Source organism: Drosophila mojavensis, unplaced genomic scaffold (assembly GCF_018153725.1).
Source record: "Drosophila mojavensis isolate 15081-1352.22 unplaced genomic scaffold, ASM1815372v1 contig_36, whole genome shotgun sequence".
In the NCBI taxonomy this organism is placed as follows: domain Eukaryota; kingdom Metazoa; phylum Arthropoda; class Insecta; order Diptera; family Drosophilidae; genus Drosophila; species Drosophila mojavensis.
The window spans coordinates 5,059,900-5,078,712 of NW_025318858.1; the positions used below are offsets into that span (position 1 = coordinate 5,059,900).

General features: G+C 35.8%; 1 protein-coding gene across 1 annotated transcript in view; it reads left to right on the forward strand.

Moving 5' to 3' along the window:
• Positions 1-8,476, forward strand: part of LOC6576004 — a 49,434-nt gene extending 40,958 nt beyond the window's left edge. The window contains exons 5-7 of the mRNA XM_032729103.2: positions 7,685-7,947; positions 8,009-8,132; positions 8,206-8,476. Coding sequence (XP_032584994.1) covers positions 7,685-7,947; positions 8,009-8,132; positions 8,206-8,318 — 500 coding nt within the window. The 3' untranslated portion in view covers positions 8,319-8,476. The remainder of the gene's footprint in view (positions 1-7,684; positions 7,948-8,008; positions 8,133-8,205) is intronic.
• Positions 8,477-18,813: the final 10,337 nt, after the last annotated feature.

The following is an 18,813-nucleotide window of genomic DNA, read 5'->3' on the forward strand; positions in this document are numbered from 1 at the left end:
AGGCGCCTATATTGTCATCTCGCGCTAACTCATTAAAAGCCGCGACTATATTTATCCAACATGTATTGTTGTCTCTTTCTCGCTCTTTAAGTGCTAATTAGCGCACACAGCTAGACTACTACGCAAGCTCATTCGGATAGAATTTTTAATGCAAATCTAAAAAGCTTTTAGCCTCTCACTAACACAACTACAACATTGGTAGCCAATCACAGCGAAATTTAACTGCGACTTACTTGTAAGCACCAATGAGAGTGAAATTATCAATAACCAGAATAGGCTCTGATTTAATCACATCATATTAATATATTCATGTTTTATATTTCACACGTTTACACAGTTTGTCTTTAATTATATACATAGTTTTAATACTTAAATAGTTTACAATATACAAAGATCGATACGATTGTTTTTTATGCAAATAAACTCTAACTGAGCTGAGCTCCGTTTGCAAATATTTCAAATTGTTGCTTTTTTTTATCAATTTATTGTGTCTTCTATATCTGTTTTATTTTTGTTAAACGTTCGTACTTCATATATAGTTCAAAAATAAGTATGTGTCCATAACAATCTAGTCATAAATTAAACAGATTTTCAATTGTCTTACTAAACGGTATCATAGGCAAATCTTTTATACAATGCCTGGCCAAGCAATACAAAGTCTGGGCCACATTTGTTGAGAGGATTGTTTTTGCCAAATGTTTTTATTCCTAAATCTTGTACATACATTTTTGTTATTCATAACTATTCGGCTACCTAGGAGAGGAGAAATTCCAACAGACGCTCTGCAAAAGTTTTACAAACTTTTTTTGTTTATATTTTGTTTTGCCTTGCCTAAAAGCAAACCATTTCAGACTGCAGATAGTTTGAAGAGTCGAGTTTACTGACTTCAGCCTGTAAGCCTAATTTATTGCCACATTAAAACAATATTTTATTTCAATTGCATTTCAGCCGGCTGGCTTAGCCGGCTCCACATTCATAGCTTGCAAATGTTTATGAAACATTTTTGAGGAAACACTTAATAGCTAGCCAGAAATTTGCGATTCAAGGCTCAACATGTGCATAATTCACAAAACGCACACACACACACACACACACACTCACAAACACAGACAGACACTCGCACACTCCCAGGCTTTGCATATAGATCAAGTGGCCCAATTCGCAATATCCTAGCGTTGGCCCAGCTTATCGCCTGCTTCACAGCAGCTGCAAAGTGCGCTTACCTGGCAAAAAAAAAAAAAAAAAAAAAAAGGAAGAAAGTAAAAGGTAAATGGGAAGAGAAACAAAATAAATAATATAAGGAAAGAACATACCGCAGCATATTAAAAGGCACCCCCAGCTGTGCCGACTAGATGCGCAGCTTGAGCACCGCCTCCAGCCCCACCCAGCCCTTTTCCCTGTTTCAGTGGTGCCACTTAAAATGCTCCCAAGTTGTTCTCGTTGTTGTCGTTGTTGTTGTTGTTGTTGTTGTTGTTGTTGCTGTTGTTGCTGCTGTTATTGTCGCTGGCATTTGTCTGCCTGTAGGCAGCTATGCTCGCTGCTTGCCTTCGACGCTTTTTCACCTTTTCGCCAGGATTTTCCATCTTTTGGCTGCTTTTCTTCTTTTTGGCTGCACAAAAGGTAGCAAACGAGCAGCCAAAATGCGATCAAGAGAAAAGCAGAAGAGAGAAGAAAAAAAAATCCAAACTGCTTAGTCATAGGAAAATGCTCGAAATTTACTTGAGCCATGTTCCATGCTCGCTGCCTGCCCCCCAGCCAGCGCTCGACTTATTGCAGCCAGCTTGTCCTGGCCACATGCTCTAGCTCTGGCTCGGGCTCTGGGCGGTGTCTCCGCCCTGCCTCCTGCCTCTTAGCTTGCCACCTCCTTCTGTGTTCCAGCCGACGCCGCAGGTCCAAAATATTGTTGTTGTTGTTGTTCTTGTTGGTGCGATTGCGTGCTGAGTTTCTACCAGAATAAATTGCAAAACCACTAGCCACGCACACACCCATGGGTCTTTGTGTGTGTGTGTGTGTGTGTATGTGGTGTGTGCTGCGGGGCGCCTTTAGATTTATGCGACAAATAAAACTAAAGTGCGACAATATGGCGTTGGCTTAAAAAATAGCCATATAATATGAAAACAATTATCAGACCAACTGCCCAGAGGTGAATGTGTACATATGTATATGTGTGTGTGTGAGAGAAAAAGGTATTTGATCTGAGCAGCCAGACAAAGAGTGTGAAATACATAAATATATCAATATAATATAAGAGAGAAAAATAAGAAATTAAATTAAAAATTAAGGCTCTGGACAGCGTGTCAGTATTTGATTTGTAATAATAAATAAATATAAATAAAATTTGCAATGTTTATGATCTATTTAAAAATATCATAAGGATTTAAAATATATATGTAGAAAACTAGGAATTTAAAACGAAACAATTGAGATCTATGTGAAATACGAGTAATTTATATGAATATGAAACATATAATAAACTTAAACATGTTATACTTATATTTTTTATTTTATTTTTTTTTTATTTCGTATATTATTATACCCTGAACCCATTGAAAATGGGAAATCAGGGTATAATGGTTTTGTGAAAAAGTATGTAACGGGCAGAAGGAGGCGTGGCAGACCCCATAAAGTATATATATTCTTGATCAGCGCGACGAGCTGAGTCGATATAGCCCTGTCCGTCTGTCCGTCCGTATGAGTGCGTCGATCTCAGAAGTTATAAGAGCTAGAGAGCTGAAATTTGGCATGCATACTCGTGTGTACCATACGCAGTACGAGTTTGCTTTATTTTTTTCGATAATTCATCCGATAACTTTTTTATCGAGAATAATCGAAAAATCGGCATTGTTTTTTCAGCCTAATTTTAACATTTTTAGACCTGGAGTCTTCAAATTTGCGTTGTATATAAAGTTAATCAATACAAAGATTTTGTAATTTACAGATTTTGGATACCACGCCCCCTTTTCCCCCAATTTGTAAAAAACGCATTTCAAGTACTAGAGACTTGTGCTTTGGAATGTACACACATATTCATCATATAATTAAACTCTTAAAGTTTCATTAAGATCTTATGTCTACAAAAGAAATTATTCAACAAATAAATTCTCATAATATTGCCCACACTGCAGCGCAGCCCAAGCGCAGTCGCTGCTTACTGCGCAGTTAGCAGAGCGCAGGCTTATGCGTGCGTGTGTGCATAAAAATGCAGAATTATTAGAATATCAGCTTAGAGGGTTCAGGGTATCTCCTAGTCGAGCAGTCTCGACTAGAGCCTTCTTACTTGTTTTATTTTAATTTTGTATTTTTCATTATTTATTTATTATTGAAATTAATATATAATATTTGTAATAGAATTTAAATATTAATTTGAAAAAGTTTTGATTTATGAAAAAAAAAAAACTATCAAATTAAATTTAAAAAATAAATAAAAAAAATAAATAAATAAATAAATTAAATCTAAATAGCAAAGAGAAAAGGGAAAGCTTACTCATTGTTATTTTAAAATTCAATTTATTGAAAACTAAAATGTTAAATTGTACTTTTTTTCAAACAAGTGTCTTCTTGCACATGCACCGCAAATTGTTATTTAGATAGTTATTAATTGCTTTTTACTGTATGGGGCAGCAAGAATAATAGCCTTAAATTGCTTGGGAGAAATCAAAGTCTCGCAAACTGTTTCTTTTGTAATCAATGCGCAATGCTTTGCAGGAAATTTATATGCGATTAGAGCTGAATTAAAATGCCCAAATAACTGTAAAACATTGTATTGTATGTGTGTGTTTGGTCCACATTGAAACCAATTTTCTTTCAATTCAATTTTGAAGAAATTCTTGCGTTCTACCATTTTTTGATAAATACGAATCTCATGGAAATGCAAGTCAAACAGAAATGCAATTTACAAGCCAAATGCAATTGCCATCCATTTAAATATGCACGCATTTATACCGAGAGCCATTTTCATATGTGTGTCTGGTCATATTTTATAAAGCTTCATATTATCCGCACACGTATGGCCCAGCAGGCCGACTTACCACCCACACACACACACGCACACACAGAGAGTGCTGCACTAAATTGAAATTCTGACTAAAAAAAAGAAAGAGAAAGTAGAGTAAACTTCACTTAATAAATTACAAATAAGCAACGAAGCCCAGCTACATATGTAGCCACGGCTAGGACGAGCATGCGACTAAGCACATACATACATATCCTCTGCAAAACCTAAAACCTATGTCTGGATATGGGTTCAGGTTCAGGTTCGGTTTCTGTCCCTGCTCCTGTTCCTTTTCTGCTCCTGTTAAAGTTCCTGTCATGCGAGCCAGCGAAGCCACAACAAAAACTCCATGCCCACGCCCACAGCCACTTCCCGCCCCCAACTCCAGCTTCTAAAGAAAATTAATTTTTTTTGAAAACCATTAAAAATTAATTTTATTTTATGGAAGAGCTTACACACACTCATACATACACCCACACACACACACACACACGAGCAGCTGCAGATGTTATGAAATTTGTGAGAGGCTGACTAAAATGAAACACGAAATTCTACGCCACTTTTTATTGCACAATCTTTCGCTCCCTCTCCCTCGCCCTCGCCCTCTCTCTCTCTATTTCTCTCTCTCTCACTCACTCACTCTCTCAATCTGTCTCTCTCTATGTGGTTCTCTTTGGTCTTGGCATGGTATATTTATAATGCATACAAACACTTGACTGCGTCTCCGCTGCCTCACAGTGGGCGTTAACTGGACGCCCGGGGGCGCCACACTTGACTTGATTCCTTTCTTTCCATTTTTGTGCCTTTTTATACCCGGAACCACCAAGTCCAAAAGGCTAAGCCGGGTAGCACGCTTGCTAACTAAATATGTACGGAAAACGTGCGAAATGTGGGCTATTTATATGTATCCTTAATCATGATCTAACTGATAAAATCTTATCTAGATCTAGCACTAATCTAGCACTAATTTGTAGTGCAAATGTGTAGATTTAGAGTTCTTGTAGCTCAGCTCAAATCAAGCTTATTTCAGATATTGATATATACATATATATCTATCTAATCTAATCAAATTCAGTCTGATTTAGCTCTACTCGATAGTCTGACTACCTCTAAGTTGAATCTTATTGGAGTATGGGGATTCAGTGGCTTAGTTAAGCTACAGATTATTACAATTTCCATGCCATGAAATCGATTAAGACCGAACAAATTTGAAATTTTAATTATATCTGGCAAGTCCTAAGAGCTATAATTGCCCAATAAATTTGTAGAATCGTTTAGTTTTCACTAATTTTCATTTTTCATTTTATTTTTTATCCAAACACATAGTAAAATATTAAGGGTTGTCGCGAAAAAAATTCGATATTTAGGCAAAAGAAAGAAAATATTCCGATATAAATATATTTTTTTTATAAAATCGATGTATTGATATTTTGCTATATTTTCGACAACCCTAAAAATATGCATACATATGCATATATATCAGATTTCAAGGTATTCCGGTCGAGCATTCTCTTTTTAATTACTATATATAGTGAGCTCTAACCTATAGGCTTATCAAATTTCTTAAGTAGATTCCTTCAAGTAAACAAATCGATGCGCTGAATCAATATATCAGATGTCATCTACTTATACAGACAAATACTGGCATATAAACAACATTTTTCAACAAAAACTCAAGCCATTTCCAGGTCGAGCAGTCTCTATTAAATCACTAGGATCTAGTCTCACACTTGTCTCAAATTCTCAAGTCTTATTTGTTGGGTTGATTCTTTGCTGTTTCAAAGGAGTCATCTTATATTAACATATACTGACATACAATATATGCAACAATGTCTACAGCAGGGTATTTCATAGTCAGTCAGGTCTTCTTCAACACATTTGCTTGCTTGCTTGTTGTTTTTTTTTTTTTTTTTTTGGTCTTGCGCCCGTATATGCCCAAAAGCGCTAAGCAATGAGCGCGCGAGTGTGGCCGAGTGGTTGTGGGCGTTAGTCCTTGCCATGGCCATAGTCAGAGTCGTAGCCACAGCCACAGCCACAGCCATAGCCATAGCCAGCTGGCTTAACAACAACAGCAAAAACACGCCTCCACATACACGCTAAAATAAACTTTGAATAAGCATTTCGTATGCGTATATAAAATGGACTCTTCTCTGTCTTCCGCTAACACACACACTCTCACTCCCTCTCTCCCACACACATACTTACTCCCATACTCTCTGTGCAGGTCTGTGCGCCATGTTTTGTATTTTACTGGCACAAATCTCAACATAAATCTTAAGTATGCCCCAATCCTTATTCCCCATTTGCCCCTGCCCAGCATCCACATGGCTTTCATTATGGCCACGCAACGGGCACCAAAGTGAACCAAATAGGCGAAGCTGCATGTAAAGCAATAAAGCAAAATGCGCAAAAGGAACTCGCCAACCGGCCAACTGCCAACTACCAACCGGCCAGCTGGCCAGCTGGCCAACTCTATTGAAGGACTCCTGCCCAGCTGCCCCGGCAGCGGCTAGTGCAGGGCAACAAAATATTTCAATTTCCCTGGCTCATTAAAATTAAATAACTGCGCTTAGAGCACATACTCTCCCCCCACACACACTCCCTCTCTCTCTCTCTCTCAGTCCGTTTTGTTTTGTAGAAATATCTTTCTCTCTGTTTCACTCTCAATCACGAGCAAACATTGCTACTAAAAGAACCTGAGCTAAGCGCACACGTGCCACGCCACCACAATGGGGCAAATAACATAAGAAAATATAAAACAAACTAATTATAGAGCATTTCCTATAGAGAGGGTTAACTTGAAAAAGTTCCATAGAGTAAATAGGTCAGCGTTACGCCCCCAATCGAATTGGGAAAAAACTTTGCTTTGCTTTTAGCGTGTTAATTATATTACTATAGCTATGCTCTTTATATTTCGGCCCTAATCATAATTCCCATTCCTTGAAGTATTTTCATTCCATTTTGTGTGATATTCGTAAATGAAAAAACTTTTGCGGTTGCCTTTTTACTTCTCTCATCTTCAGTTGACTGTGGTCAAGCACTATGCTTACCGATCATTCGAGTTTTTCAGTTCTCTCTGAAACACATTTTTGCTTTGCTAAAATTTCAATTGTCCACTTCTCCATTCGTAAACGTTTTACAGACTACGGTTACTTTGTTCGACTCTTCAGATATTTTCTTCTCACTTCTATTCTATAGTCCCTTCTCTCTATCAATATTCCCGCTTTTCGTATCGCTCCACTTATCTTTGCGTCATATACGTAAATGAATATCTTATTGACTCTTCAAATACTCTCTTATCATATATTTTTCATATATCTTATGTTCCGCTCATTTCACACTTCAACGCTTTTTCGACTGCCTTGTCTGAATTTGCCCCACTGTACAATGACAATGGCAAAGCATGCGGCATACTTACAAATGTATGTAATTACAGTTAAAGGCTTTTTGATGTCCTAGTTGATGGCTCTTCGATGTGAGGAGCCACTCAGGCCCTGACTTAATTATGCAAGCGTGTGTGACTCCCACTCGCCTCCACTTCCAGCATTTGTCCTTAATTCAATTACAATATATATATATTATGCCATTGCCTGACCTCGTGTTGGAAAAAGTTAAGCAAACTTGTTCACTCACACCCTCTCTTTCTCTCTCTCTTTCTCTCTCTCTCTCTCTCTCTCTCTCTGTCTCTTTCAGTAACCCCGAATCATGGGCCAAAGATATCGGGAGGGCAGCCGCGCTACCAAATCGGCGACATTGTGCGCGTCAATTGCACCTCGGCACCGTCGAAGCCCGTTTGCCACCTGAGCTGGCTGATCAATGGGGAGCCGGCGCAGAAGCAGCATCTGAAGCAGTACGACAAGATTGTGATGAATCGAGATGGCCTGGAGATGGCGCGGCTGGGCTTGGAGTTTCGAGTGCGTGCATTTCACTTCAAAAATGGCGATATGAAGCTTAAGGTAGGTCAATTGCATAATTTGCTAGAGTTTATCTAATTCGATAATTTGATTACCACTGCAGTGCGTGGCCAAGATCAGCTCGCTCTACTGGCAGAGCAACGAGGAGAGCGTCGAGAGCGATCGCCAGCAGCGAGCGCCGGCCCTCGAGTCACGCGAGACCGTCGCAGCCAAATCGAGCACAATTGGTAAAACGGGAGAGAAGAGGCAGACAGAGATATTCAGTGCGGATAGAAGTCTAACGGTATTTATTTTTTGCAGGTGCCGCTGCCTCGAGACAGCCCTCGCATCTCATCTCGCTGCTGCCAGCGATGCTGCTGCTCTTCGGCGTCGTTGGATCTTGGAGCTGGCCACCCGAGTGTGCTGGAAGTTAACTAGGCACAGTAGACACTCGCATAGCTGGCCACTTCCATCTTGCTTAAGTGCAACAACTTGATATCATGTGCAAGCCAACAAAATTCAAGTGGAAAAAAATGATCGAAAAAAATAGGCAAAAATTAAACATATCCTATGCCAAATTTCATAGAAAAAACTGCGTAAATTGCGCTAAATATAAAAAAGAAAACTTTCATTCAATCAATGTGTATGGAATAAACAAAAAAAAAAAAAAAAAAAAAAAACTAATCGAAAATCTTTCAAAATTAGAAAAATAATATGAAAACACATGAAATACTCAAAAACTTCTCTTGTAACTAAAAACTATCTACACGAGACGTAAAAACTACTCAACCTAAGCATTTAAGTAAAACTTAAACATTTTGTATATATTAAGTGTTAAATGTAAGTCAGAAAAAAAAAGAAGAAAAAAAAAAAAGAAAAATAACTGAAATGAAATGTTAAATTAAATTAACAATCTACATAAATAATAATAATGAAAATATAATTTTCATTTAGTGTAAAGATTAGTCCATCAGTTGATGTTGAATTGGAGAAGGGGAATATCAGCAAAAACTCTGTAAAATATATTTTTTTAATTAAAATTCTAATCGATTTGACTATGATTTGAACTCAACTCAATTATAAATATATATATATTGTGTTATCCCTCCCTTTCCTAAGATTGAACTGCATTTAGAGCATATCAAATTTTATCATATTTCAATTGTATAAAATGCACCTCACTTCGACTTAAACATATTTGAAATCTTCTAAAAGCAACTTTAATATAAATTATAACTAATAGTCTAAGCCAGCACCCAAATATCATAGTCAACTAGTCATGGATAAGTTCTCGACTTAAGATATTGTAAAGCCAGCCCATTTAGGAAATTCCAATGCTGTTCGAGATGAGATGATGAAAACCCAAACAGAACACAAAAACTCTAGCTGTAAATATCAACAGAAATTCTTCAAGCAAACAAAACTAAAATAGAACTCAAATTAAAAGAAACTAAAATAAATAGTAAATTAAATAAATCAAATCAAATAAAGTGAATTAAATAATGTCAAGCTGCACAAGTAACTGCTGCATGCAATAGCCAAAGGGCGAAGCAGAGTGAGGTCTCATAAAAGATTAGACAAATATGTGTAAATAGTTTATATCAGTAACTTAATTTTAAGAATATATTGTATATTATGTTTATTTGATTTCTTTCTTTCCGTTTCCATAACATTTATTAAGAAATCAATTAAAATTTTATCTATAAATAAAATGAATTTGATAAATATTTATTTTTCAAAATATTACAGTTAATTACGAAATTTCATCATTATTTCATTATTTCAAGAGAACAATATAAATTTAAATTTATAAAATGAGTATATCTATATACTGATTTTTCAATAAAATATAATTGGCAATTACTATATTTCAATAGAACATTTTAAATATATAATTATCAATTTTTTATTTCTTATTATCCTAATTTATTTTTTAACTTAAATTAGAAATTTCTAATGCTCAAAAGAAAAATTAAGTCAAATTAAAAAAATCTAACATTGAACTATAGTTTAAAATTCTAATTGTTAAATTTTTTAAATATTTAATTTCAAAATTTTTTGTTTATTCTAATAATAATTTCATGCTAAAATTAATTTTAATATTTTATTTTTAAAAATGCAATACTTGCTCAAATTCTGCAGTCAAATTTTTTAATTTGAATTTTTTTAATATATTTATTTATTTTATTTATTTTTTACATAATTCTATCCCAAGAAAATACGTTAAATACCTAGACCTCACTCGCTAACCCTAAAAAAAAACAAGTTGTATAATTTCCAACAAAATTTCTAAGGCCCCCACATGATTTACTGCTCTTTAAGGACTCTGGCAGCTCATGCCTGAAATAAAATGTATCAATTAAATATTGTGAAAGATGTCTTAAGCCGCTTTAAGCCTCTGCTGAGCACACGAAACTCCAGCTGATTGTTATGTTCAGAGAGTTCCAAGCGTTAGCTTCCCTCCACATATGTGGCCTGTGCGCAGAGATAATAATCATTTGCTTATGCTAATTTTTGGCTAAAGCTTGACTCACAAAGGCCGCACAGCCGCTCAAACCCAACAATTTGCGGCAAACAAAAACAGGCCAAAAATGGCAAAGCAACACGAACGAAAGGTGTGCAACAAACCGCAAAATGCATGCATGCAAGCCAACAAGACACAGCCAAAGAAAGAGACAATGAAACAAACAAGACCATATGAGTCATAAGGCCTCGTCCCTCTCCCTATCCAGCTCTCTCTTTCTCTTTCTCTCTCACTCTCAGCTCAACTCTTTGGCTTGACAGCTGCACGAGATCGGCTCACAGGCAGCTAATTTGCATACAAAGGCGTTCGATTCAGGCCAAGTGGAACAGCTGCGGCACACGCAAAGCCACTTTCCATTTTGGTTGTTGTTTTGGGCCAGAGTTTGGGCCAGCTTTATCATATTTCTGCAATAGCCGTCCAGAACGAAAAGCATAGCAGCTTGGCACTTTGATTGATATATATTTCATATTTGATATTTGTTAACGATAACAGCAAGCGGCAGCTTTAAATGAAACTAGCCAAATCAAATGTTCTTGTAAATACGCAACACTCATTCCCCCACTAGACTCTAAGAACTCTAAGACGAACTACTCATTCCAATTGGAATCGGGCAGCTCCCTCAAAATATTCTCCATTAATTATAAGCAAAAACGAAAATACAAAATAAAAACTTGTGCGTGTTGTAAATTTATGAAAAATTACAAAACCCAATCCTGGAATTTGGAAAATGGTCAATGGAAAACGTAAAGAAAACTAAATAATCACACTTCCTCAACGTTTTTTGGTTATCGGGCTAATTGATTTTCAAATATTAAGTTTCACTGGGTTTTTATATAAGCGCAAGCGAAAATGTTTAAAAATAGTTTGTAATGTGAAAAGAATGAATAAAACAGAAGAACAACCTACAAATTCAACAATGTTTTATATCAAAGCGAATATATTGTGTGATCTTTAGATTGTGGTGGTAATGTAAAGTATTATATATATTAAGTATTAAATATATGATATGTGGTGATTGTTGTATTGCAATTGTGGTATATTGAAGAGTAGTGTAGTAGTATATAGCCTGTATAAAGGGAAAGAAGATTTCAGCACAAGCTCAAGCTTAGACTAGCCCGCTAAAAATGTATTTGATTAGAATTTCAGGTGGTAAAATTGTACCTTCCTGTTCTAACTTCCTGTTATGTTATATTACTCAGTCCTTATAGTTAAATAGAATCAATTTTCATAATTGTGATGCATAATATAATTTCATATTTATATCGAATCAAACTCATTGTATAGAAATGCATTGCAATATTTGTAGATTACTTCATAATGCAGATTCTAGAGTCTGATTTGGATTCGCATATGAGTAAACTCTTTGTAATGACTGCTTTAGTAGATTTATTAAAAATATTTTGCTATCCACTATGAAATCAGGCCATATCATAGCTTCGATATGGAAGTAATTTTTTTTTTTTTTTTTTAATTTAATTTATACTGACATCTTTTATTTTTTATTTTATTTATATATTTATTTTTTTTTATTTTTTCCTTATAGTAGAGTAAATTAATTTAATTTATACTGACATCTTTTATTTTTTATTTTATTTATTTATTTATTTTTTTTTATATTTTCCTTATAGTAGAGTAAATTAGGAAATAACAAGAGAGAGGAGTAAAATGGTTAATTATACTCAGAATGATAGTAATAACAGAGTCGTAATATAGGAATATGGCATGTTGTAATATATAGCTAAAACATTGTATTTAGAGAGAGAATATAGAAGAGGAAAAAAATGCAATAACGTAGAATACTAGCCACCTTAAATTGAGGGTGAATCATTTTTTTTTTTTTTTAGCAAAATATTGATTTAATTAAGAATCTGAATTGAGAGTCTGGTATTTGCCATATCAATGAGGACAATGAGGATTAATACAATTTTATTATTCATATTAAAGTAGATATATAAGTTAATATTATAAAGGTATAATATATAGTATTCACAATTTTATATAATTAATTAGTAATTAATAACCTGTTTTTAATTAAATTTACGGCGCAGTTTATTTATATCACTTCTTATCAGGTTTTACACCAAAATTGTTGCCATTAATCTTGCCTAAGAAAGAGCTTCGAGCTTGAATTCTAAAAACTGGCATTCACCTCAAATGTGTTTGGTGACATAGCAAACATATTCTTAATACATATTCTTAATACTTAGGCCCACGTTTCTTTTCAACAAAAGTTGCAAAGACTACTTTATGTTGGAGCCGCAATAAACATAATGAAACACTCGAGAGCAATAGCAACACTCAATTTTCGTTTAGTCATTAAAAAGAGTCACAAACTCACACACACGCACACATCTACACACACACACACACACATGAGTACATTCACCCACGCATACAGCGGGACACTTTTGGCAACCTGCAATATGATTCATCAAAACGACTGTGGATGATGCAGATGGGAAACGCAACCGCAGCGCGTATTGCATTTCCGCTGGTTATTCATGGTCAATGAACGCGGCTGATGCATGCGATGTAGTCATAAAATCAAAATGCAATGCAAATTAAAGAACAACAACGGCAGCTGCAGCAGCAACAACAATAGCAAAAACAACATTTCCTGCCAATGCATTTGTGTGGGCAATGTGTTTACGTTTGCACGTTTGTCAATGGGATATATATACACACACACACACACACGCACACGCCTACCTCTAATACTGCCCACTGGCTCTCCCAGTCTCGCGGTCGGCGCAGCTAAATTAGTTTTTGCCATTCACGCTGAAAATTGTGTTTTACACACAGAAACGATGCAGCAGCAAATGCAAATGCATAAAATGTATTGCCTACTTTTCAGCTAAATATTTTCTGCTGCAGTTGCTGAAGCGCATTATTGCACTTTATCCACGCGATTGCAATTTACAGGCTGAGTGAATAGCAGTAATGGGAAGAGAAATTGAAAGGAAACAAAGCGCAATGCAGATATATTTATGCATCTGGCTATGTTTTGAAGCAACTTGAATGGAATTTGTTTTGTATTTATTAAGTATGATTAGTACAAGATATGCATTGGTAATTGAGCTAATATAATAATTGATATGACATTTCCTGTGGACTCATGCATCATACAAAATGTGAGTCACTGCTTTGCTGGCATTGCTTCAAGGACAAAACTCAGTTTGTGGTCAACTGGGTAGAACGAAAATAACTAAACCATGCTCATCTGTTAGAACTATATTTATATTTATTAAAAACATTTTCTTTGCTTTTGAAATTGTGGATAGTAGAATTTATGCCATAATTTTGGGAAAATGATATCTGCGCAGTATCCGCCATCAGAGTTGACTCATTTTTATGATATTGTCGATCATTTTTGTCAAGCATTTTATGGTAAAGTTAATTATTAAAAAAAAAATGTATTTTGTTATTTCGATGTTTTATAATATAAACAGTAATAATAATAATAAAAGCTACAAATGTTCTCAGAGCTTCAAGCAACATTATCCTTCTCACATTTCTGTCGACAATTTTCCCTAAGAGCTTCAAGAGTTTGAGACCGTAAGCCCCGAACCTCAAGGAAGCTTGGAGCTGCTGAATCGGCAGATCTGCCTAATCAGAAAACATATATTCAGCAGCTCGAAAATGTTTCCTTCTTTAAATATTTAGCTCTCTTGTGTAGAAGGCCGATTTACGTGTGGGCGGTAAATTTTGACAAAAACCGAAATTGTATAAAATGCATATAGGTATCCAAAAAAGATTTGGAGACTCTAGCTTTAAAGATGTAGGAGAAATAAATTTATTACTGGCTTTCGATATTGTTTTGAATCATTAACAAAATAACGGGGCAAGTTATAAATTGTAAATTGCATTCTGAATATACTTTTACCTCTGCATAGGATATTTCTGAATTGTGAGTCACTTTATATCCCACTCCATGTGAATGCTGACTGTAGATCGAAAAGGTAATATTGATGCTCAAACTTTGCTTCCATTGTCAGCACACTGAGCATCGGGCTTAGTAATAATAATTGAGCGTATTTTCGCTAGTATTTCTAAAATACTTTCAATTATTCTATAAGAAAAATATAACATTTGATTACATATTTTAACAACCTCAAAGAGCTGCTGTAATCAGCCAAAGTAGTATAGCTCTTGTTTAGCCACCCCATAGTTATCAAATGCAATTTATCAGCAAAAAGCCCAAACTGGATTCCAGATCAGCCTGCGTAAATTTGTATGTATATACCCACCCATTCCGCCCTCTACATCCCATTAGCTAGGCCTATTGTAGTTGGCAAAATTTGTTTAAAAATTTCTGCCATAGTTTTTTTGTTTTTTGTTTTTGATTGCTTTATCTATTCGTTTGTAATTAAGTTTATCAATTTCATTTAATTTAGCGGCCATAAAATGGCCATACATACAGTGCCCGCAAAAACTGCTGACACGCGAGCCCAAATACGGCGGAAAATAAGAGTGCAAAGTAAGCAGCATGTGCGTGCCCTGTTTTTATCAAATTTACGCTTATTGCATTTTAATTAATTATAAACAGGTAATTATGTTAAACATACTAGGGCACAAACAAACACACACACAACCATACACCCATACACACATACACTCGTTTCACTCGTTATTATCTGACAGGCATCCACTGACAAAAAAACAAGAGAGAATAACATGCACATTTCCCACAGACGATTACCGAGTGCTTAACATTAAAGCTGGGGCTGGGCAGAGTTTTTTCTGTTTTTCTATACCCATTGAACTCAGTGAAAATGGGAAAACAGGTATATTGATTTGCTTCAAATGCATGCAAGTTGCAATAGGCGTGTATCTGATTATGATCTAAGCAGAAAGTCGATCTCTACTGAACGCCCTTCTGTCCGTAAGTTTGAACTCGTCAATCTCGGATGCTATAAGAGCTGCAGAATGAAAATCTTACTCATAATTCGCGTGGATTGGGTTTGTTTATAAGACTTATTTTTTATTATCATCGGCTAGAATTTATAAATGTTATAGAATTTCCTTCCATGATCTTTAGAGTTAGAGTCTCGAAATTTGACATGTAGTTTCATGTGAGTTTTATAAAATTTTGGATATTTTTTATATTTTTATATACCGAGCCCAAATCCACCTTCTTCCCTCCAAACCACTTTCAGACCACTTTACAATGCTACAATACATGCACATTCACATTCTGAATATTTGATATACAGAAAGGGAGTCCATGAAAAAATAAATTGCAGCCCAAGCGCAGTCGCTGCGCAGTTAGCAGAAAACGTGATAATTAAAAAAAGTGAAATATTATTGAAAAATCTGTTTTCCAAAGATATCAGGGCATCTCGTGTTCGAGCACTCTCGCCTAGAGCTTTCTCAGTTGTTTTTCGTTGTTTTTTTTTTTTTCGATTTTGTCCTGGCGGACGGCATAAAATTAACTAATTTAATCCGTGTCCGTTCGCTTAACTGCACTTTTAAGTGCCTGGCCATAAATGTTCATTGCCTAAATGCTTCCGCCCATAAATTTTTGCATAATGCGCCGCATGTGTCAATAATGTGCGGAAAATCGTTTCCGAAACTCCAATTGCAAGGCTGCAGCCGGAAAATGTTTTTATGACAACATTCAGAATTTCAGCTGCTGCCGCTGCTGCTGCAACAACTGCAAATTTGCATTGCCATAAAAAATAAATACGCAAATATTGAAAATCCTTTAAACAAAACACCTATATAAACGAAGCGAAAATTCCGCATTCGAGCAACTAAAAGTGGCTTCATTAAGCACCTGTTAACGGTACAGAGAATTGTCCCTTTCTGTACAGATATTTTGTTTTCAAAAATCAGCTTAGCCCCATGAAAAAGATCTTCATCATCTTATCAGACATAATATAAGCTAAGGTACTTACATCTAGAGAACGGAGAATTTAGAGATCAGCTGCAAATGAGACAAAGTTGGTTTTGAAATACAAAATATATGCCATAATAAAATAATATGTAATATTTTAGTTTTATTAAAATGTTGCAAATAAATAAATATTCGTATGCTTCAATCTAATTATATTCAATATAAATAATACCTTTGCTTACTTAAAAACTCTTTAATATTTTATATTTATATTTAATTATGAGCATTTAGTGAAGTATGTCAAAATTATGTTAAACATTATTTTCTTTATAACCTTTTCTTTTTTGTTAACTGTTGTTGTTCTAGTTCTAGGATATGTTTATTTTTAATACAAGTTGTTTTTTAAGTTACATGAGAAAATATAGACGTATTACCTTTTAAATAAAGAAGTTTCAAACCTATTATTTTGGCCATGAGTGTAAATTTCTTTATCATAACTGTAATAAATATCTTTATGAACATACAAGTCCACTTGCCATGCAGCTAGCTGCTAGGCCGAAGAAAAACAGAAACTCAATTATAATTATCTTGTTTCTAGTAGCCTAATAATAATAATTGTGATGTTTACTTTCTGACTCTGCCTATTGCATCATGTTAATTGGGAATTCATTTGCAGGAATCAATTTTCATTTTACAGTTGGAAATTCTAATTTAAAACCGCTAATCATTTGTTAATACTCAAGATTCGTTAAGATGAGATGAATCTTAAAAGGTTTCATCGAAAGTAATAATAGCAGAACTTTTATATTTCTCTCTCTCTCTCTTTCTCTCTCTCTCTCTCTCTTTGTCTCTCTCTCTCTCTCTCTCTCTCTCTCTCTCTCACTTTCTATCTCCCCTGGCATCTTTCATTTCACCTAATATTGTTCAAAGCGTCTGCCAAATTGAGTTTATTATATATGTGCATATATTTATATAATTTGATCGAATTTCCCTTTTTACCAAAAACCAAAATTGGCAATCGCAAGTTTTTGGTCAACACATGCGTTAGCCAAATGAGTTTTGATGCCTCTACCGCAGAGTTTGCACTACATACACAAAAATTTCCTCTTTTTTTCAGATAACGTGTGTCTGGCTTTGTTTGGCTTGCTCGGCTGTTGCAGCCGCGCACTGACTGCACATAAATTTCAATTAACATACATTTTATGACAGCACAAAGTTGGCCAACAAACGCAGCGACCGCCACAGCATTTTCAATTATTGTCTGCTGGGAAAAGTTTTGGAAGCGCTGTCGTTTTGATTATATTTTTGGATGCTGTGCGAAGAGAGAGAGAGAGAGAGAGAGAGAGAGAGAGAGAGAGAGAAGGAAAGAGAGAGAGAGGTGAGTATGAGTGTGCGTTTGTGTGTGTAGCACACTTGAGTGCTTTAAGGGCTAGATTTGCGCCGCATGTGTGTGTCCGAGGAATTGGCAAGCGGCGGCGCTTATGCAAAAACGATAAAGCGCAAAAGCCAAGCAGCGCAAATCTAACCCCAAGGCAATAAAATCCATTTGAAATTGTTATTTTAAGCGAAAGGCGGTGGCGGTGGTGGCGGCGACAGAGGTTAAGGTAAAAACTCTGAAAGCAAATAAAGAAAAGTAGCCAAGACATAAAAAAATCAAATATCGCTTCAACAACAAAAGCAAAAAGTGGACAGCATCGAAGGCAAATGAAGCATTCCAATCAGTCGGCCTTGCGGCAGATAAGCAGAGCTCGGCAAAGGATTCGCCAGAGGAGGAGGGGGAGGAGGGGGAGGAGGAGGTGAAGTCCTTCGACATCTAATGCACAGCCAGAAAGAGAAACACATTCACTGCGAGCCCATAAAAAATCAAGGTAACGAAATGCGTTTTACTGATGAAATCAGCAAAAGTTGCCTGTTTCTTGGCCATTTCGTAGCTGAGCTGAAAATCTGTAGATGCCAATAAAACTGGCAGCAATAATGAGACACACGCGCCCAGGCAAAAAAAGCAAAGAAAAATGTAATGAAAAGAGGAAAAAGGAAAAGGTTTACAAGCCAACGAAAATCTTGATAATATGTAAATTGTTGTCTTGCATGGCAAATGTGTGTGCGTGTGTGTGAGTGTGTGTGTGCATGTGTGTGTGGGATATTTCACCTTATCAATAGCTAATATCGTTTGCATATTGGCAGGCAAGGACAGCGCAAGAAAAACAACTTCAGCTTATCTGGCATCAACTTTTAAATACTTGAATCAAATATTTTGCTGATAGAAAGTTTTCTTCAAGCTGTCTCGAGTAGCAAAGCTGCCACGGAGCTCAGCTCATTGACTTTTACGCTTGAGTTGGCAGTGCAGCGACTGCAACGAATCGACTATTTTGTGCCTTTAAGTGAGTGGAGCTAAAGAGCCAAAATATTTACAGCTGCACTTCACAGATCACGTAGCTGCAATGACATCGCAGCATTTCCATGACTCAAAATGCCTTTTAATGTCAGCCCTAGACTCGAGCTCGGGCTGTCCCTTGTGCCCAGATTCTATATAATTTATAGCGCTGGCAATGCCAAATTATGTGTGCCA